Source organism: Mesoplodon bidens, assembly GCF_964165515.1.
Source record: "Mesoplodon bidens genome assembly, chromosome: 1".
Lineage (NCBI taxonomy): Eukaryota > Metazoa > Chordata > Mammalia > Artiodactyla > Ziphiidae > Mesoplodon > Mesoplodon bidens.
The window spans coordinates 102947515-102967900 of record NC_138176.1 but is presented as its reverse complement, the minus strand read 5'-3'; the positions used below and the strand labels follow the sequence as shown (position 1 = coordinate 102967900).

Below are 20386 nucleotides of genomic sequence, written 5' to 3'. Positions count from 1 at the left end.
CCCCCCTTTCGGAACTTTTTATAAATTTATTTTACTTATTTTTGGCTGCGTCGTATCTTCGTTACTGTGCACGGGCTTTCTCTAGTTGTGGCGAGCAGAGGCTGCTCTTCATTGTGGTGCGTGGGCTTCTCATTGCGGTGGCTTCTCCTGTTGCGAAGCACGGGCTCTAGGTGCGCCGGCTTCAGTAGTTGTGGCGCACGGGCTCAGTAGTTGTGGCGCACGGGCTCTAGAGCGCAGGCTCAGTAGTTGTGGCGCACAGGTTTAGTTGGTACACAGCACGTGGGATCTTCCTGGTCCCCTGCATTGGCAGGCGGATTCTTAACCACTGCACCACCAGGGAAGCCCATCCCCCTTTTCTCTTAAGCTGCTTTAAATAACTTCGTCAAGAGCATAGCCCAGAACTAAAGGTAGCAGTACAGCATTATTGAGAAACAGCCGAGAGTTATGCCTGCTCTTTACACTGTGGCTGTGAGCACAGCCTTTCGCCTCCCTGGACTCATCTGTAAAATGTGGGTGAATAAGAAAAGTAACTTCGAAACTAATTTCTTGGAACGTGTGCAGTGCAGTCCCCTCCCATCCCTTTTCACCTAGAGCTGCGCCTGCAAAAAGGTGCTAAACCTAGAGATGGTCTCGCTTAAAGGTGATCAGCTATTTGTTCACTGTTTCACTCATCCACAGTCACCGCTAACGGGAAAACATTTAATTTTGTACACACTGACACTGGCAATTAAAGACCTGTGGGCCACACTCTCGTTGAGTTCCTGGGTTTTGCGTAATCGTGGCCTGGATTCTATCTAGCACGTGTAGGTGACAGAGGCAGCACTGTCTACTCACCATAGGCTCTCCCGGCCTGGCTCCACGAGAGCTCTAGCTATTCCGCTTCTTTCAGGGAAGGAGAGTGGCGTGAAGGGGTTTCTGCTTAACTGAAATCTATTTTAACTCCCCCCAGTTTGGAGGAAAAACTGGTGTGACACGGAAGTGCCACACTAAGACGTCACGGGCTGTCCCCCATCCTGATTTTGAAGGCTGGCTCATACCATCTATGAGACTAAAAAGCTAAGGCTCCAGGGGCAGGCGGTTAAAAGCAAGCAGTGACACTATTTGGTTCTCAACCTGTTTAATATGTAAAAGGGAAATAAGAACAGTAGGCAGAATTTCAGTTTTAATACATTCTCGGAATGTTGGCCACCCAGAGCATTATTCTGAATAGCTGATTATCTTTTGTAACTCAAAGAGTTTAAATTCTGAAAAGACCTAATTAACTCCATGGGATTATGGTGACTAATTTATCATGAGAATTAAATATAGAAATTTAAAGGCTCCAAGGTAACAGCAGGGTAAGGACTAATGTGACAGTAATAGCTGGAGTTGATGGGATAAGAGGCAACCAATCATAAAATTACATTTCCCTTGTAATGAAGCATTAATACTCTAACATAAATTATACATTCATTATGGTGTTTGTTTAAAAACAGTCAAGCCTAAATAAATTCTTCATACCATCAAAAAGATACACATACTGAAAACCTGCTTAAACACAAAAGTTTTTCATTTGACAGCTCTCAGCCAGGGCCACGCACATTTACAGGGAGCTTTTGCTTCTCAAGCTTAATGAAAGTCTGGCAATCATTTTATATAAAAATAAGACTAAAGTTAAAACCTCATCAAACTAGGAATCTGATGTAGAAAATTAATGACATCAGAGTAGCTAAAGCTAGTAGTTCTCCAACTTCAGCCTGCATCCCGGTCACCTGGAAGGCCAGTAAAAACACAGCTCCACGGGCCCCACCCCTAGAGTTTCTGAGGACTGGGGCAGGGCCTGAGTACCTGAATTTCTAGCAGGTTCCCAGGGGATGCTGATGCTGCCAGTCCAGGAACCCCAGGTGAGAACCACTGGCTGGAACACCTGTGGGAACGTAGCACTGTCTCCATCTCTGCTCAGCGGTAGACAGGACCCGCTTTGCCAGCCGTCATTATCCTGGGGGGCGCCGGGAGCAACAGCACTGCCGCTCCCGCGTGCTCACAGAGACACCCTGGACTCCTCGTTAGGTCACAGGGAGCGCTTCTCTGCCAGCGAGCCCTGCAGCTTACAACTAAAGCCGTATACAGTGTATCTGAAGGGCTTATTTAATGCTGAAGATTTTACCCCTAGAGGACAGAAGAACGTAAGAAGAAAGGAAAAGGCACCGTAATTAAGTCTTTCTTGGAAATGATGAGGTTTCTTCCTTTTTCTTTCAAATGACTTCACTTTAATGTAACTTCAAGCCCAAACACTCTGGGAGGTAAACAGTCTTGGTAACTATGATGGAGGAGAGGCAGGACGTGCCCCGGGAGGAACCGACCGCTGGGCTCTGGCCACTCCACCGACTCTAAAGCAGGGCCTTGGACACAGGAGCCCTGAGCAGCGGGAAGAGGAGGGACTCCTCAGGTTCCAGAAGGAAGGTACCGTCCAGGTCCACGAAAGAGCGCCCCTGGGAGCATCTCTATAAACAGGGCCGGGCAGAAGCCACCTCTGTGGTTCAAGACGGTGACCCAGAGAAGCAGTGCCCAGGCGTCGCCCTCGCCAAGCTGAGCGCCTGACGCCACCCCAAGTAAGATGCAGGGCGAGAGTCCCAGCGAAAGAGGTACCTGCAACTGGGGTGAAAACCCTGGGGGGAGCTAACGCCAGAACCCAGAGAACTCTCAGCCGTGAACCTTCTAAAACGAGTTCTTCCAAGTAAAACGCACGCAAGTTCTCAGAGCAGCAAAAAGCAGCCCCAGCATTCTGGCAGTCTGTGCTGGGCCCGGTGTCCCCTGAGACCCAAGGAAGCCTGCCAAGGGCCGCTGCTCCTCCCTCGGTGACCCCCCCGGGAACAAGCCGGGGCGGTCGGACTCGGGAGCTATGGACGCTCCATTTGGCCCACTTGTTCCACACCAGATTCCTCCTTTCCAGTCCCTACGGACGCCCTGTCCTGTCCTTCCCCGGCCTCTCTTCCACCTGCCCTGCCTGGCCCCCATCTAAAGTGCCACGTGCCGGGCTGTGCCGGGGTGTCAGGTCACAGGGCGAAGCTGGCGGCCCGGCAGGGCAAGGCGTACCTCTGCCCACAGCACAACAGTCATGTACCAAAGGGAAGAAACTCACAAAGGGAAATTACCCAATCTCGTAATATTCTCCAAACTGAACACTTAAAGGCAAATCGTCATCTTAAAGTATTACTTTCAGGACTAAGTTAAAATAGATACTTGTCTCCCTCACGATCTGATATGAGCGTTACTATTGCTTCTAAAGAGGACCATAAAAAGAATTTATATCCCCAAAAGAACTCAATTTGTTTAAAAAAGAGCAACGGGAAAAAAGCGTTTCCTCGCCCCTCCCCTACCCCCCCCCTCCCCGTCATTTTGGCTCACAAGCTCTTTAGCATCATTCCAGGTCTCACAGCGACTCGCCTTCAGGAAGCATCCCTGGAAATCCAACCACTCTCTGTGAGGAAGTTTAAAATCCTTTTCTTCAGGACCTTGTCCAGGTAGCTGGGCAGGCGGCTTTTGGAGGGGATGCCCTGCCGCTTCTGGAGGTGGTCCTTGATGATGATGGTCTTCACGGTCACGTAGCGAGCGGGGCTCAGGTTCACGGAGCTACAGAGCACCTTCTCGCGGTCCGATAGCAGTTCGAAGCCGGGCAGGTTCTCGATGGCGGCGAACTCGCCGTCCTTGCCGTCCTCCTTCCCCCGCTTGGAGCCGGCCGTGTTCTTGTTCTCCTTCCGCTTCTCCCGCTTGTGCCGGGCTGCCTCGTACTCGGCCGACTCCTCCATCTTGGTGATGCCGTTGCGCCGGTACCGCTGCAGCTCCCGGATCTTGGCGCGCAACATCTTCTCCTTGTGCATGTTTTCAAAGAGGTCGTCGAACTCCTTGCAGGACATGAACTGGTAGAGCGGCCGCAGCTTCAGCCGCAGCTCCTTCTCCTCCTTGGTGACCTTGCGCCTGGCCGTCTTCTCTTTCTCCTTCTTGTCCTTGCCCAGGAAGGCGGGCACCAGGTTGTAGTCGCGCGCGATGTTCTTGCGCCGCTGCCGCTCCTTGAGCTTCCGCACGTACATGTCCACGTGCGCGCGTTTCAGCTCGATCTCCACGTCGTCGTCGTCGTAGTTGACCGAGAGCCCGCTGATGAGCGTCTCGGCGTCCTGGTCGTACTCGATCTCGTAGTCGTCCCGCAGCGGCATGTAGCCCAGCTGCTGCTGCTCGGCCACCGAGATGTCTAGGGGAGGTAAGGGGGTGGTGAGGCTGGGAGACAGGGGGCCTCCACTGGGGCAGGTGTGGTCTGTCACCCGATTGGGGATGGTGTCGGGGATGCAGGCTTTCCCCAGGTTTCCGTGGATGTACATGCTTACATAATGCTCCATCACTTCCTGGGGAGTCCGGGAAGCGCCAACGTGAGCAGCCATATCCTCCTGCAACGGCAAAGGTCAGAGGTCATTTCCAAAGTCAGAGTTTCAGACTCAGGGTTCGCGCGATTCCCTTACCGCTTTCACAAAGGTTCACCTGAACTACTTATTATGGCATCATTATGGTCCCCTCCCCAGAGACACTCCTCCTGCACGTTCTCTTGGGCTGGGCTGATCACGTGGAAGTCAGCGCTAGAGGGAACCTTCGAGGATTCCGCCCGTGAGAAAGGACCCAGAGAGGCGCCAACGTGCGCGGGGTCACGGTAACGTGCGCAGGTTCACGGTGCGAGCTGGCGGCTGAGTGGGGCTGGAACCCACGTCTGAGACCCCGACTCTCCTCCGGGCTCCCCAAGGGCTAGCAGAGGCCCCCGGCACGGGCCGATCTGCCCGCCGCGCACCCCGCGCTTGGGGCGGCTGTCTGGCTGAGGGGCTCACGGGACGCGGGCACACAGCCAGAGCCCTGGGGCGCCCGCCTCATCCCATCCCACCTCTCCATTCCCAGACCAGACAACAGACGCGCCCGGGTCTCCAGCGTGCTGCCCGCCTCCCAACAGAAAGGGCCGAGGCCCGGTCTTTGACACCCCGGCCCCGAGGGTCCGCCTGTCCCTTTCCTAGGGGGCGGTCGGGTTGAGTGGGAAAGAGCCTTTCAAAGGGGAAGGCGGGCCATCACTTCTGACAGCCCCCGTGGTCTGGCGGCTGGAAACGCCCGGGCTGCAAGCAGGCGTTCATTCCTACAGAAGGTAACTGCCCGCGAACACAGGATTATTAATGGGAGGAAATCGTACAACTCCCTCAATCTTTTCCTTCTGCCAAGAGGCCTCTTCCTCAAAGTCAACCGCTAAAGCCACTTCAGAAAGTAACTGCCCAGAATGCGCACTCATTCACCGGCAGCCACTCAGCACCCCGCCGGCCTCGCTCACCCCGCGCGCTGCCCTCCCAGCTCTGGCAGCCGCCGGGGCGCCGCACAGGCTGCCTTCCGCCCCCGAAACACGCGCCCCCCCCGCCCCCCCGAGATCGGGATGCTCCCTGCACCCCCAAAGGCCAAACTGGAACCCAAGAAAACAGCCGGTCCCCTCGGGCTGACGCTGCTGACAAACTGGGCGGGGAGGGGAGGGGAGGGGAGCATTAGGAAGGATCCCTGGCACAGTGACCAGACATGGCGACCCTCCCAGAGGAGCCGCGCAGAGGGCGGGGCTGAAGGGCACCGGAACAAAGGACCAGGACCAGGACCTAACTGCAAGGCCTCTTTCTGAGCACCATGCAGGGAAAAGGGAGGACCACAGCTAAAGCTAGACTCTGTCTCATGGAGAAACTACATGGTTTCTTCTTTAAAAATCACTCTTAGCGGGCTTCCCTGGTGGCACAGTGGTTGGGAATCTGCCTGCCAATGCAGGGGACACGGGTTCGAGCCCTGGTCCAGGAAGATCCCACATGCCGTGGAGCAACTAAGCCCGTGCGCCACAACTACTGAGCCCGCGCTCTAGAGCCCGTGCTCCTCAACAAGAGAAGCCACAGCAATGAGAAGCCCGCGCACGGCAACAAAGAGTAGCCCCCGCTCGCTGCAACTAGAGAAAGCCCGTGCACAGCAATGAAGACCCAACACTGCCAAAAATAAATAAATAAATTTATATATTAAAAAAAGGACACACACACACAAAAATCACTCACTCTTAGCATCAACTCTGTCATTATCCTTCCCCAGGAAGCATTTCATCCAAAAAACAAAACAAGTCACAACCATTCCCAACAGCTACTGTCACTGACCCAGGCTGGCCCCGCCCTCCTCGGAGCCTTGAGTCCCACAGTAAAGGAGCAGGAGGCCCCCCTCAGCGGCCAGTGAGGCTCTCGTGGACGGTAACGGTCTTCCCCTCACCCCACCTTGGGGCCCAGGAGCCCCTGAGACACACTGGGAAGACACTGTCCCTGACCCACGCCCTTTCGGGAGCATGTCACCCTGGTGAGCATGTCTGGGGAGCGGGATTGCCCGCCTGCGCCTGGTCTGAGCTGCCAGCTCCGGGAGCCGTGCCCCTCAGCCTCTCCCCCTCACCGCAGCTTCCACCCAGGCTGCGTGGGTAGGAACTTGGGCACCAGATCTGGGCTCCGTGCCTGGGCCGGTGCAGACCTGCTGTGAGAGCTCTGCCCTCCGGCAAGTCTGCTGTCCACCCTGAACCCCAGCGACCTGCCTCCCAGAAAGCATCAGATGCTCAGAGCACCACACTGAGGGTAAAATTTAAACCCTGAAAGAACAGAAGGGTTCTCGGCAGTAAAGTTGTATCTGACCAAACCAAGGTATTTTTATTGACCTGAGGTTCTCTCCGTCAATCCCAACACTCTGGGAACAGAGAGCAGAGGCTGTGGAGGCAGCAAGGAAGCCTGGGGGCCGCAGGCCAGGGATGCACAGTGCGTCCTCCCGGTGAGGGCTCCCGGGGCCTCACCCACGTTCGCTCCCACATGGGGCAGCTGAAAACGCACGCAGCAGAAGGGTGTGTTCACGCTGCTGCCCTCGTGCCCTCATGCCAAAACGGCTGGGAGACAGAAAGCTCTCCGCCTGTGGTGCATCAGACACCTTCTAAGGACACACGACTCCAGCCCCGTCCCCCAGGGCATCGGGTGGGGTTGGCAGGGGGCCACTTCACTGCACACCTTCTTACGACTTAGCGTTTTCAACGTTATGAGTGTACTGCCCATTTGTAAAACTAAGGAAAAGCCCCAAGCAGAGGGAAGCATCAGGAGAGGGGACCCTGGTCGGCTCTGTTCACCACTGTGAGGCCAGGGCCCGGCAGCCAACCCCGAATTGCAGACGCCCCACAAGCACTGGGCCAGCACTCCCCACAGGTGTCCCGGGCCCAGAGACTCAGAAAGAAGTGTGCAGACCCAGAGCGGATGAGACGTGGCAGCTACCTCAACGCAGGTGCTGGTGGGACCCCGGGCCGGTCTGTGCGTGAGCTAATGGCTCTGGGCCAATGCTGGCTTCCTGCACTGAGCAGATGCAACATGCTCACATTTCGCGAGGGATTCTGTGTGCTAGTTTTTCACTTCTTTTGAATAAAACTACAAGTATTTTTTAAGTAAAGTTAAATTCTGCCTCAATTCTCTGTTTACACAGGTCTAAGATTTTCATCCAAAATGTTTAAAGGAAAAACAGAGAGAGCCCTTAAAAGACACGGCTCTTGTGTTCCAGGGGGCGACACCCCAACACTTCCGTGGCTCCATGCCTTGCTCTGCAAATATCCACACTCCTGCGGCTGCGTGGAGGCCAGGCAGTTCCCAGCCTCGCCGGGCAAGAGGGCCACACACCTGTGGGCCCTGCACTGACACCTCAGTTATCCAGCTCCTCTTCAGGTAACAAAGGGGTTCTCTGGCTCCAGATGGACCCGGGGGGTTGGGTTATTTACGAAGCCACAGATCAGTGGGGCTAGCGCCCTGTCACCAGGAGCCCAGGAGCCCCCATCAGCAATGTCAGCCACTGCCTAAGACAGCCCACTGCTAGGAGAGACACTGGCCACCAGCTACTGCTGAAGAGACTTGCCTCCCCCCAGGGGCCACCACATTGCTTCATGAACATTGAGAAAGGCCCAGGAAAGCACGAAGATCCTAGTTTCCAAGGACCCTCAAACAGTGAGGGTCATAATGGAACAGTCTAAATGACGGCGATGACCCAGCTCTGATTCTAACAGGAGTCCACAGAAGGTAGACAGGTTCAGGGAAGCGAAACCATAGTAACGAACATATTTTAAAAGATGATGGTTAAAAACAGCAACAGCACTCCTACCACAGGCCGAGCACCCTGCTCATCACACCCTTCAATCTTCACATGTCAGTGTTCACACAAGACCAGCCCACACAAGTGAGAGAAGTGTCCCATCGCCAAGTTACAGCGTCCCATGTGACAGCAGGAGAGTGAATGGGAGGGAAGTTCTTTCCCTCACATGTTCAAGGTCAAAGTTGTTGCTTAATCCGTATGGATGGATAGACAGATGGATAGATAGATGGACAGAGGATGGATGGATGGATAGATGAACAGAAGGATGGATGGACAGACTGATGGCTGGGCAGGCAGAAGCAACAAAAGTGAGTTTGAGGGGAAGAGATTTGAAGAGAAAGTTCACTTCAAGTGCAACTAGGACTAAACAAGGAACACAACCGTACCCTGCGGTTGGTTCTGCTCCCACCGCAGCACACAGAAACACACCGGTGAGTAGCCCAAAGTCTAACGCTAAACGCTTAGAAAAAGAGACTCCCATCTGCAAAAAGGTAAGGAGAGTTAGGTATGCTGCTTCCTTAAGTCCTCCGAAAAATAAAGGAATACGTGTCTCTCAGACACTGGACTGGGCCCGTGAGGTCTACTTTCCAAGGTCACTAGACCCAGGCCAGGATGCAGCCTCTCCAGGAGAGGAAGGAGGCCCCAGTGGGCAACAGCTCCACTGGGCTCTCTGGCTGCTCCTGCACGCCCTCCAGCCTTTCCAGGCGCACTCGTGCCAGCCTCCAGCACCTGAGCAGGGAAAGGAAGAAAGAACAGTCCAGAACACCGTCAGCACTGCGGGCCAGCCTGCTCCGGCCAGCGGGGCTGCCTCGGGGTCTCTCCCCTCCGTGCTGGCCACTCTCGCCCGAGGCGGCCTCTGGCCCTCCTGACCTGAAGGTCTGCTCGCCGGGCTGCGGCGCCCACCTCCTCCAGACAAATGCCAACTATTCTCCACGTGCACAGGCTGGGGCCGGGCTTCGCGACCCACTCCTGGCTCCGCCCCTTCACTGCTCAGTAACTCAGACGAATGACGTCTCTGTGCCTCAGTCTCCGTGTCTGAATTACGGAGGTAATGCCACCACCTCCTTCACGGGACAGAAGGGGGAGTTAACGAGGTAATACACGCACACTGCTTAGCCCAGTGCCGGGCACAGTTTGCCCCCATGGATGTTGGCTGTTGTTACTACTACAAAGCTGTCAGCGTCACTTCCGCAACCTGTGTTTATTCTCAAGACCCAAATCATCTCCTCCAGGGAGGCTTCGATGATCCCCAGAACTAGGTTTGGATTCCGGCTCTATTACTTACTAGCGTGGGATCCTTATCCTCTCAACTTCTGCTTCGTGATCTGTAATTCCTCCTCTTAAAGGGTTTGGTCAGGATAAGACAAAAATCATCATGAATAGTAACAGTTAACGTGTACGAGCCTTTACATCTGTCACCTCATGTCATCCTCCTAGCGGTTTCCACGAGGTACCATGACTTTCACTCCCCACGTTTTACAGACTGGGAGAATAACCCCAGGTGAAGCTACCCCCGGGCACCGGCCAGCACTCATCCACCCAGTGGTGCAGGGCACACCAAGAGCAGGCCGGGCAGTCAACTGCTTTCTGAGACGCTCAAAAGGCAGCGCAAGGCCCCGCCGCCGGGCTCCCGCTCTCCTTTCCAGTCGGACCACGTCACAGAAGTGCGGCCACGGCTCCCTCTCTGACCTCCAGGATGTGTGAGGGCACTGCACGACCTACTTCTTCCCGGGTAGAGAATTCAGTCCAATCGTTGTGTACAAACCAGTGCCTTTAACAGAACGACTATCTTTAGTGTCACAGAGCATCCTTCCTGTGCAGATTGGCGGTGCTGCTCTAGAGCATCCTGAAGAGCGCACATCCTTTCTCGGCAGCAGCGTCTGCCTGGGAGGCGGAGGTCCGGAGGCTGGCTTCGCTCCGGCGGCTCAGGGGCCAGGCCTGGGGCGTGCGTGCGCTGTATCTCCCCAGAGAGGCACGGCTCCAGCTTCCTTTCTCTTTAAGGGAAGAAGCCTCAAGGGGACAGAAGCAACCCGGCAGCCCCGGGGGCTGGGGCAGAGACCCCGGGAGCAGCCAGGACGCTGCAGGGGCCCCGGGTCAGCAGAGAGCGAGTGGCCTTCGGGGCCGGGAGAGAGCGGGGTCCAGGGCCGAGGGGGGAGCCTCAGAGCCGCCGGCCCAGGAGGGCAGACTCAGAGCCCGGAGGGCGCTCCGCTCCGGAGCCGGCTCCCCCCACGGCTCTCCTCGCGCCCAGAGGAGCACCCGGGCCGCCCGCCACCGGGACGAAGGGCCGGAGCCTGTGACATGGACGCGAGCAGGAGCCCGGGCACCGGCCTCCCTCAGTCACTCCTTACACTCGTCCGCCTGCCCCATGGACTAAACCTGGGCTTCGGACCCAGACCTGCAGCCCCACCTGGGCCTCCACGCCCCCGTGTGCGCATGCGCCCTTCTCCCCGGACCGGCTGCGAGGACCCCAGGCCGGGCCAGCCCCCTGCGCCGGAGCCCCGCGCGCTCACACGGGGCCCCGGATGCGGCCATTGCCTCCTCCAGCCCCGGCCGGTCACCTTTCACAGTGAAGAAAACAGCCCGCCTGCCTCTGGGGGCTGGGAGGACGCCCTGGGTCGCCCACCCCGCATCGTAGGCCCCAGAACCTTCCCTTGCCTTCCAGCCCGACTCCTCCTCCGGGATGCACCGCTGTCCGGGTCAGGGCCGCCTCCGACCGCAGAGGTCAGTGACTAACACGGGTCTCTCGTCTGTGCTTCCAGGTCATCAGCCACTCCAGGGCCCCTGTTTCCCTGGGCCACCAATCCTGTCTGCTAGGTTTTTTAGCTGGAAAGTTCTGTAAGCCTCCCCCCAGTTCCAGGTTCCCTGTCTGCCTCCCTAAACTCACTCAGGATTCACCAGCTCACACAGGGGACTGGCCCTCAAGGGGACTAAAGCCTCTCAGGTCAAATCAGGCTACCTGTGAAAGAGCTTGAAAAAGCTGTGTGCCCCACTGCAAAAAAACAGCATGGCAGGTCCTCAAAAAAATTACACAGATCCAGCAATTCCACCTCCTGGCATTTACCCCAAATAATAAGGACTCCAACAGATATTTGCACACCTATGTTCACTGCAGCATCATTCCCAACAGCCGAAAGTGGAAGCAACCCAAGTGCCCATCGACGGAAGACTGGATGAACAAAAGGGGGTCCATCCACACAATGGAGTATCATTCAGCCTTAAAGAGGAAGGAAGGCCTGACACCTGCTACAACCCTGACGGACCTGGGGAACATCATCCTAAGTGAAACAAGCCAGTCACAAAAGCTCAAACATTATTACATGAACCCACTTACGTGAGGTCCCTAGAACAGGCAAACCCACAGGGACACAAAGTAGAAGAGCAACTACGAGGGGCTGGGGGAGGTGGAAACGGGGGACAGAGTTTCTGTCTGTGAAGATGTTCTGGGGACCATGGTGGTGATGGCTGCCCAACGTGAATGTACTAATGCTGCCGAACTGGACACTTATAAATGGTTAAAATGGCAAAGTTTACGTTATGTATGTTTCACCACAATAAAAATATATACTTTTAAAAAAATAATACAAGTTTTAAAAGTCACATGCCATACTCCACATCAGTGGTTTTTAAGTAGGGTCCCTGGGCCAGCAGCAGCTTTACCGGTGAAGTGGTCAGAAATGCAGACTCTCACACCAAGCCTCAGACCTGTGACTTCAGAACCCGGAGCGGGAGGGGGGCAGGACTCGCGTTTAACAAGCCGACCAGGGCACTCTCAGTCACACTGCTCTGCATAACCGTGCCCATTCTGGCTGGTTTCTCCATCCAGGCTCTTCCTCCCGCCGCCTCCTCCCCATCCGCAGTGACGACTGAGGACCCCGCCGTCGGGAGACTCACGGGATGGACTTACGTGCTCCCACCAACACACAGAAGGGACCTGCGCCTGGTTGAGAAGGTGACCGTTCTCATGGTCCCCAAACGAGGCTCTGCTGACCCACCGCATTAGGACTCCCGGAGAACGTCTGTAAACACCTATTTCCAGACCTCACCCAGGGGCTAATCTGTGCACCTAGCACAGGGGCTGACATAAAATGGGCCCCAAGTAAGTGCCGGATGAACAAATGAACCAACGACTGCACAGCGCAGCAACCACCTACATATCCGGCATCACCCAGGCTGCCGGATGCCCACTGTCATCTACAAGAGTGAAACTCCTTGCTCAGGACATTCCACCTGCCTCCGATAATCAGGCCGAATGTATGTGCACAAGCACAAGCCCCCGCAGAGTCCACAGAGAACTTCGCATCCTTTTCCAATTTGAAATCTAGCTTCAAGGCCAGCTTGAACCCCACCTCCTCCTGGAGTCCTCCTGACCACCGTCTGCCGGAGCCCGGGCCTCCCTCAAACTGTTCGATGCTCCAGCAACCAATCAACAAACGGAGACTATTTCACCCTTGTGTTTACATCTGTGTCTGCGCTCCTGCAGGATCCGTGTCTCATTCTGAATCTGCACAGCATCCACCACACGACCGGCTGCCCTTGGGGGAGGAGGTCTCAATACCCACGGTGATGAGACCCTGTGGGCCCACCCGCTAGTCCTTCCCCGGTCTCGCCGTCACAGCTGTGTGTCCCCCCCGGCCCCCTCGGCTCGTCCCCAAACCAACCCGGCCTTCCTGCCGGCACCCCTCGGCCGGGCCCGCAGCCCCGGGACACGGCGTGAGCAGATGACCCGGGCTTCACGGCAGCCTGTCCCCACGAAGTCCCCACGACCCCGAGCTCACACGAACCATCGGAGAAATAGGAATGAAGGCTGTCACCTTCCTCCAAGCCACCGTCCCCACTGCCTTTCTCCACACTCCACACTCAGCCCGTGAAAGCCGGTTCCTGCGCCCGCCATCACCGTCGCCCCGCCCCGTCCCACCCACTCACCTCCCGCCCCTCGCGCGTCGCTCTTTACCCCGGGAGGTTAAGGCCCAGGCTCCGGGGCCCGGGGTCAGGCCTGTGTCTAAACCCTGGCTCCACCGCGTGGAAGGCTGGGGCATCCTGCACGAGCACTTTAAGTTCTCGGAGTCGCTGTTCTTCAGCTGTAAACTAAGAGCCACCCCACAGGGCCGCTGGGAGGAGCGTCACCCAGAACCGGTGCTTGCCAACGACGGCAAACGTGGGACACGCCGCTTACGAGCACACACCGAGCGCACACCTGGAAACGACACACATCTCAGAGGAGCTTCTGATGACGCACAATGAAGCTCAGGGTAAAGCAGCCCCAAAGAGCACAGCTACAGACACTAGAGCCGGCGCCTCGGCATGGCCTGTGGGCCTCCAGGCCTGGCTACCCTCCCCCAGAAACCCACCGGCAGGGAGAAGCACCCGGCTCTGTCTGTCTCTCGTAACAGCCGAGCCTGCTGCCGGCCAGGAGTCGGAATCGCATTTTTAACAAGCTCCCCAGGTGATTCATGTGCAAGTTAAAGTTTGAAAAGTACTGCTTTCCAGAACGCCCTCCCAGCTTCCTCCAATACACTACAAATGTTTTAGTCCCCGGCTTGTTTTTCGAGTATTTTCCACAGTGCTGCAGGGCAGGCAGTGTAGACAGTGCAGCTAGGTGCACTGACTCTGAAGTCAAACTATTCAGTTTAAAACCTGCTGCTCTGGGCTGCTGGGAAGATCTCACAAGAAACTCAGGAGAGCTCAGCACGGTGCCCGGCACCCAGCAAGGCTCTCAGTCCACACTAGCTATTTTGAGCTGCTACTGTAGAGATAAGAGCTGCAAGAATGAAGTGGGGAAGGGAAGGCTCTCTAAGGCACTGATATATAAGAAGAAAGACCAGTCACGAGCCATGATCTGGGGGAAGAACTCTCTAAGCAGAAGAACTAAAAAATGATCAAGGAGGATAGCAGCTGGGATCCCAGGAGTAGGTAGGTAATGTAAGGCCTGCAGGCCCTGAAGTTTCATCTCCAGAGAACTGGAAGCCACTGAAAGCTGATGTGACGTGACGTGTCCTCAAAGATCACTCTGATCCTGTTGCCTGGAATGGGCTGCAGGGCACAAGCATGAAGCAGAGAGGCCAGTAAGGAGGCTCCCGAAGTGCTCGGGCGAGAGATAAACATCAGCCTGGACTGAGGCTGTGACAAGTGGTTCGATTCTGGAAATATTCTGAAGACAGGGCTGCTACTGAACTGGACCCAGAAGGCCCTGAGGATGGTTCTTCATGTGCAGCCCGAACAACTGCTCGAGGTGTGAGATCTGGGTCAGGGAACGTCGAGATGTCCGGGAGACAAGCACGAGGATGTCAGGGATGGGTTCGCGATCGAAGGCTGGAGCTCAGGGCAGAACTCCAGGCTCGGGAGCAACTGCTCACAACACTGTAAGCCCCTGAAGACCTGGGTGAAGCCCTTCTGTGACATGCACAGAGCAGATGCTCAATACACATCAATAAACAGCACTTCAGGACAAAGTGAGAAGGAAGGTTTTGGCGGGTGGCAATCATGATGCTGCTGCCTAGGTGAGAATTTGTACAGCAGTGTCTCTAAGGAGTTGGGGAGAAGAGTAAAGATTCCAGGGCTGTGTAACGGGTACTGGTCCCTGAAGACTGGCTCACTTTATAGAAAGAAAAGCAGACAAATAAAGGCAGGGTGTGTTTGGGAATGTGGGGAAAAGTGTGGAATGTCTTCCAGTAAGCCCAGGACGAGGGGCGTACGGTCGGCTCTTGGTATCCATGGGTTCAACCCCGCTTCGCCATTTTATACAAGGGACTGAGTACTGGAGGACTTTGGTGGCCTGGGAGGGCTCTGAAACGCATCCCTCATGGATACTGAGGGCCGGCTGTACTGCTGGAGAAGTGGCAGCAAGATGAAATACTGGTTCGGGGAAGCCAGGGGACCATCAAGTGCAAGGGTCTGGAAAGATGGGGAGCTGGGGTCAGGTCTCTTCTCCCTACTTCTCACAATGCCTGGAGGTGGCCGCACATCCTTGGCGGTTGCGGCCCAGAGTACAGCCAGGCTTTCCCCTTCTAATAGGGATGAGAGCTTCCTCTTGCAGAACGAAAAGAGCGTTCCTCAGGGACCACCTAGAGAAGCGCCGCCACGTCTCTCTCTCTCAAGGAGCCCGATGTAAACGAATCCAGTCCAGCTCTCGCCTTTTCCTCTCAGATAAGTGTCCCCATAGAAACCTCCTGACAGAGGAAGAGACCAAAACCCAGGACGGGACGTTCCTGTGGCGGAACCCACTGAGTCCTCCTCACACGAGGTCCTGGTGTCGGAGGGACGCCAGGATGAACAAGTGCCTGGCAGTGGACACAGGCCACAAAGCGAGCGGGGCCATGAAGGCAAGGTGAGCTCCTGCGAGGCGGTGGGAGAGGCCGCGGGTCCGTGTGGAGCTCGTCTGGCCTTCACCGCCACTGTCCTCCAGGCAAAACCAACTCCTTCCTCGGGAGCCTACTGCTGTCAAAAGTCTGCGGACCTGCCTGTGTCCCCCGACTCCCACTCCGTCCGGTGTCTCGCCCAAGGGGTGCACTCGGCAGACACCTACGGAAGGAATCCCAAAGGCGGGGAAAACGGCTCTGGTGTCAGACAGCCACGGTCCGAATCCCCGCTCCGCTACTTCCTGCTGTGTGACCTTGGGCGGGTGGCTTAACCTCTCTGCGCCGGGTATGGGGTGTGAACTGGCCCTGTCCCCCCGGCCCTCCGCGGCCGCGCCGAACCCGCAGGTGCGCTGGCCACCCGGCCCACTGCTCACCCAGTTTCCGAAGCCGAACTGCTCGATGGCATCCAGCAAAAGCTGCTCCTCGCGGCTGGTCCATCCGCCCTCGGCCTCGGGCCCCCACAGCGTGAAGCGCCCGCCGTCCACCAGCTGGTAGCCGTGGTAGCGGCGGTGGTGGCCGATCTCGGCGCCGGCCGAGAAGCACTCGGGGCACAGCTCGATGTCCTGGCACTCGGTGCAGCGGAAACGCAGCGGGCTCACCTCGGCCAGGCAGTACACGCAGTACTTCTTACCGAGCTCCGCCATCTTCCCCCGCCCGCCGCCCGCGCCCGCCGCCGCCGCGCCCGCCGTCAGCGCGCCGCCGCCCGGGCCCGCCGCCGCGCTCCAGCAACCGTCGCCCGCCGCCGCGGCCGCCGCCACCGCGCCGCCCCGCCCAGGCGCCGCCGGAGCCGGCCTGCCGGGCCGCGTCCCGCCTCAACACGCAGGCGCCCTCCGGCCGGCCCGGCCGCCGCCGCCGCCGTCGCCCCGCTGCACCGCGCAGGCGCCCCGCGCGCGCCACCGCGCGGGGGCCCGGCCCGCGGCTCTGCGCCTGCGCGTCCCTAGCGCCGGCCGCCCGCCGCTCCCAGAGTCTCCCCGACGCCCCGCCCCAGGCCGGGCGCGGGGAAAAGGGCGGAAAGGAAGCGCGACGGACGCGCCACGCCCCTCGTGGAGCGAGCCTACGCCCTCCCCCAATCAACGCTACCCGTCGTCCGCTCGCGGCCTCCCATTGGCCTGCTCTTGCCAGGAGGCGGGGGAAAGGGGCAGGGCGTCAGGAGGACGTCCAGCCAATCGCCGGGCCCACCGCGCGCGCCCCTGGTTGCCCCTGGAAACTTAGCCTGCAGCCGGGGTCCGCAGCGCCGGCCCGGCGGGAGGGACATGGACGACCGCTCCGACCACACTGGGGACCCCGAGAAGGAAGCTGGAGATGTGGAGAGCCTGGCTTCACGGCTGTCTGGGATCAAAACCAGCTCTGGCCTCCAGTCCCCGGCCGAACCCGCGGAGCCGGAGCCGGAGACCGTAGAGGCTTCAGAGGGAGGCGCCGATCCGGCCGAGTCCCAGGAACGGCCGGCGGCCACCGAGGTTGCTGGCGAGAAGGGGCCCGGAGAGCCGGAGTGGACGGCCGAGGCCGAGCCAGGGGACCTGGCGGAGACCGGGCCTGAGGAGCCAGCCAAGCCGGAGCCCGAAGGCGGCCCCGAGGAACCAGAGGAGGAGTGGAAGGAGGAGGACGAGGACGAGGAGGAGGCGGAGGTGGCGCCGGAGCCGAGGAGGAAGGAAATCCCGTCGCAGGTCTCTCTGCAGCAGGCCACGGCCGCCAAGGAAGAGGCTGCGCCAGACCGAGAGGCTGAGCGGGAAGGACAGCTGGCGGAAGAAGGAGAAGAGAGCGAGGAGAGCGAGAAGCAGCTTGTGCAAGGAGGCCTGGGGAAAACCGAGGGCGAGCTGGGGGATTTGGACGAGGGACTCGAGCTTGAGAGCTGCGACTGGACTGAGGAGGTGCAGAAGCAGCAGGACAAGCAGCTGCGCGCCGAGCTCCTGGAACAGTTCCGCTCCCTGACGGCGGAGCGGGAGCGCTACCAGCGCTATAGCGTCTACCTGCAGTACAGGATCTCCGAGGAGCTGCGCAAGAAGAAGGGCCTGGATGCAGCCGAGGTGCCCGAGAAGGGCGCGGAGCCTGAGGCCCCCGAGAAAGAGCAAGCGTACCTACGCCATCTGGCCCTGCTGGAGGAACTGAGGAAGCAGCGGTCAGACGACCTGCGCTGGTACCACCGCGAGCTGGACCAGCTGAGGCGGCAGTGCGAAGAGAAGCTCTCCCGGGTGGAGGAGGAATGGCGACGCTTGCAGGCACTCAAGAAGCAGGTGGTGATGCAGGCCATGGGCAGCTGCCGGATGAGGGGTGGTCGCCAGGCCGCCCTGCGAGAGGTGGAGCAGATCCAGGCGTTGGAGGATAAGAAGGAGAAGGCGATACGCGCTGTGAGGCTAGAGAACGTGCAGCTGAAGCAGAGTTTGGTGCACTTTGAAAACAGGATGAGGGCCCAGGAGGACCCGACAGAGGGCCTGCTCCTGATAGATTTTGAACAGCTTAAGACTGAGAACCAGACCTTCCATGAGAAAGTCAAGGAGCGAAATGAGGAGCTTTTGAAACTGCGCAGCAAGGTGACCAACAACGTGCAAATCATAACCCATGTGAAGGAGAAGTTATACTTTGTGGACACAGAAAATGCGTGTAAAAAGTCAGAGCTTATGAAGATTGAGGCTCAGGTGGCCCTAAAGAGGGACATCTTGACCAAGACCAAGCAAGCCCGGGAAAGCCTGCGGATTGACAACATCAAGCTGAATCAGAAGTGCGGGCTTCTGGGCAAGGAAGCACTCCTTCGGGACATGGAAGAGAAGGTGGACAGGACTGAAGAACTCAGCCAGCGCTTGGAAGCCCTGAAGCACCATCACGCTGGGCTTATCCTGTCCTGCAGAGGCGTGAAGCAGAAGATCAGGGCGGCCAAAGCCTTTCTGCCTTCTTGACAGGAAGAGTCAGCAGAGCGTCTTCAATCTCAGCAAACTTAATCCTTCGTTAACTCTTATTCTCCATTTCTCGCCATTCTTAAAAAGGCCTGTGATGTTTGGGATGGAATTGTGTTTTGTATTCTTAATTTTTCAGCTTCCCAATTAGTGCTGCGCACAAAACTGAATTAGCGCTCAGTTCATACAGCGTTAAGTAAAATAGGTACAGAGGAACAAACAGGGATGACTTACTCCTCATAAAAAGCTGTCAAAAGCCCTTTTATATCTGAGCAATTCCATAATTTCAGTGTCCTGACACTGAGAAGAACTGTTCTTCCTCCACGTGTGAGAGGGTTCGACAAATGGGCAGGGTGGCAACAACGTTCCTGTGCATGAAGCTCAGTGTGAAATCCCCTTTGAACGCATTGAACTGTGTGGTCCTGAGTCGCTGGCTCAGTTCGAACCTCACTGATTCCCTTACTCTAAAATTGTTTTGCATGTAAGTAGCACTAGCTTCTGGGGTAATAAAAAAATACTCAGGAACAGGAGGAATGAGAACCAGGGAAAGGAGCTGACGTTCCTTCGTCTCTCCTTTTCCAATGAAAGCAGGCTCTGTCTGTCTGCTTAACTGTGAATGTTTGTTTCTGGCTCAACGAGTCTTCAATTCTAATGAAACGTTTTCTTGGATCCACGAAAGAAATGCATTGATCTGTACCAAAAAAATGAAATTTTGTTTTCCAGTGAAGACAGAATGGTGACTGTATTGTGTATTTTGCCAGGTGCAAAATATATGGGCTGGTGACTGCCGACTGTCCGTAAGCCTTTTGTTTTCAGCGAGATATTTTCGGATCTTGGACCCTCACTGTGCACATGATTTTACTCTGTATCAAATATTAAAATGTCTCTCATTCCTTGAGTTCATGTAAGAAACACTGATAGATCTATCTCCTTAACCTGGAATCAGTGATGAATATTTTCCGGTTTCTTTGATGCTTTGGGGAGCTAGGGGCTTGGTTTTATTTCTTCTTAATCTTAGCTTGAATTTTGAGATGTGCAGATTTGGGATTAACAGTATTCTCCCATCCCTAAACTTAAAAATAAGAAAGATCATAAGAAGGGTGATCTCTTTTTTGGTGCTAAACACCTTTAGAAACCCTTCTCTAGGCAGATGACTCAGCTGGTCGTGAGAAAATCAAAATAACTTTCATCTTTTGATGACATGATTTTGTTTTCTAAAGTGTGTTCCCTTTAAAATTCCTTTTCTTGAGCACACTTATATGCTTTTTTATAACATTGTACTTATCAGAGCACACAACGTAACGAGGGGAGTAAAAAGCTTTGCCTTCCTACTTCCCTTCTCATCCTCTATAATTTCTGTCTTCTCTCCACCCTATTCATCAAGACCAAAGTGAAGTAGTGAATCACTGACAAATAGAACTTGGTTTTCCCGGTGCCTCAAACTGAAAGCGACACAGGCGCACTAGGTTCTGTTGTGGCTGAGGAGGCTTGAAGGTCAAACTGGCAACAGGCTCGGTGCCTTCACCAAGCGAGCAGCTTTCATTATCAGAGTGTCCAGCCCCTTGGTTCACTAGAGAGAATAGGCATTTTCAGCTGACTCTGAACCACTGGCAGTTACCCAGGTGGATCCAAACCTTTCCTCATAAGCCTTCAACCCAGTGACTAGCAGGTCTCTGAACACACAAAGATACAAAATAGACTGATGAGGCTGGCCTTGCTTTAAGCAGCAAAGCTGCCGATGGTCTCTCAAATTACATGACCTGTGCTGGAGATGTTCCAATTGACTAGAAGATAAATAATCTTCTGTTGATTGTTTCATAACGAAGTTCTTTCTAATTAGATTATAGGAGAACGCTTGATCATGAAACAGCAACACATTCATAAACTGTTTTTGATAGATTGCTGTCCGAGGAAGAATGCCAGGACCCTAAAGCATCCTCTCCCTCGTCTTACTGACAGCCCTCT

General features: G+C 56.2%; 2 protein-coding genes across 2 annotated transcripts; one reads left to right on the top strand and one right to left on the bottom strand.

The window, feature by feature from the left end:
• Positions 1–1100: 1100 nt before the first annotated feature.
• Positions 1101–16217, bottom strand: TADA2B (transcriptional adaptor 2B). Its single transcript, XM_081246235.1, has 2 exons — positions 15908–16217; positions 1101–4421 (listed from the first exon to the last, which is right to left on the bottom strand). The coding sequence occupies exons 1-2, from the start codon at positions 16175–16177 to the stop codon at positions 3429–3431; spliced, it is 1263 nt and encodes a 420-aa protein (XP_081102361.1). The 5' UTR covers positions 16178–16217; the 3' UTR covers positions 1101–3428.
• Positions 16218–16739: 522 nt separating this feature from the next.
• CFAP184 (cilia and flagella associated protein 184) lies at positions 16740–19903 on the top strand. The gene has a single exon (XM_081253986.1). The coding sequence runs from the start codon at positions 16787–16789 to the stop codon at positions 18422–18424; it is 1638 nt and encodes a 545-aa protein (XP_081110112.1). The 5' UTR covers positions 16740–16786; the 3' UTR covers positions 18425–19903.
• The last annotated feature ends 483 nt before the right edge of the window (positions 19904–20386 follow it).

What these genes read in the sequence shown, in the direction of transcription:
- TADA2B (XM_081246235.1), bottom strand. Translation starts at nt 16,177, where the DNA reads ATGGCGGAGCTCGGTAAGAAGTACTGCGTGTACTGCCTGGCCGAGGTG. An exon ending in AGTTCGGCTTCGGAAACTGG is followed by an intron (nt 4,422 to 15,907) that starts GTGAGCAGTGGG and finishes TTGCCGTTGCAG; the next exon opens with GAGGATATGGCTGCTCACGT.
- CFAP184 (XM_081253986.1), top strand. Translation starts at nt 16,787, where the DNA reads ATGGACGACCGCTCCGACCACACTGGGGACCCCGAGAAGGAAGCTGGA.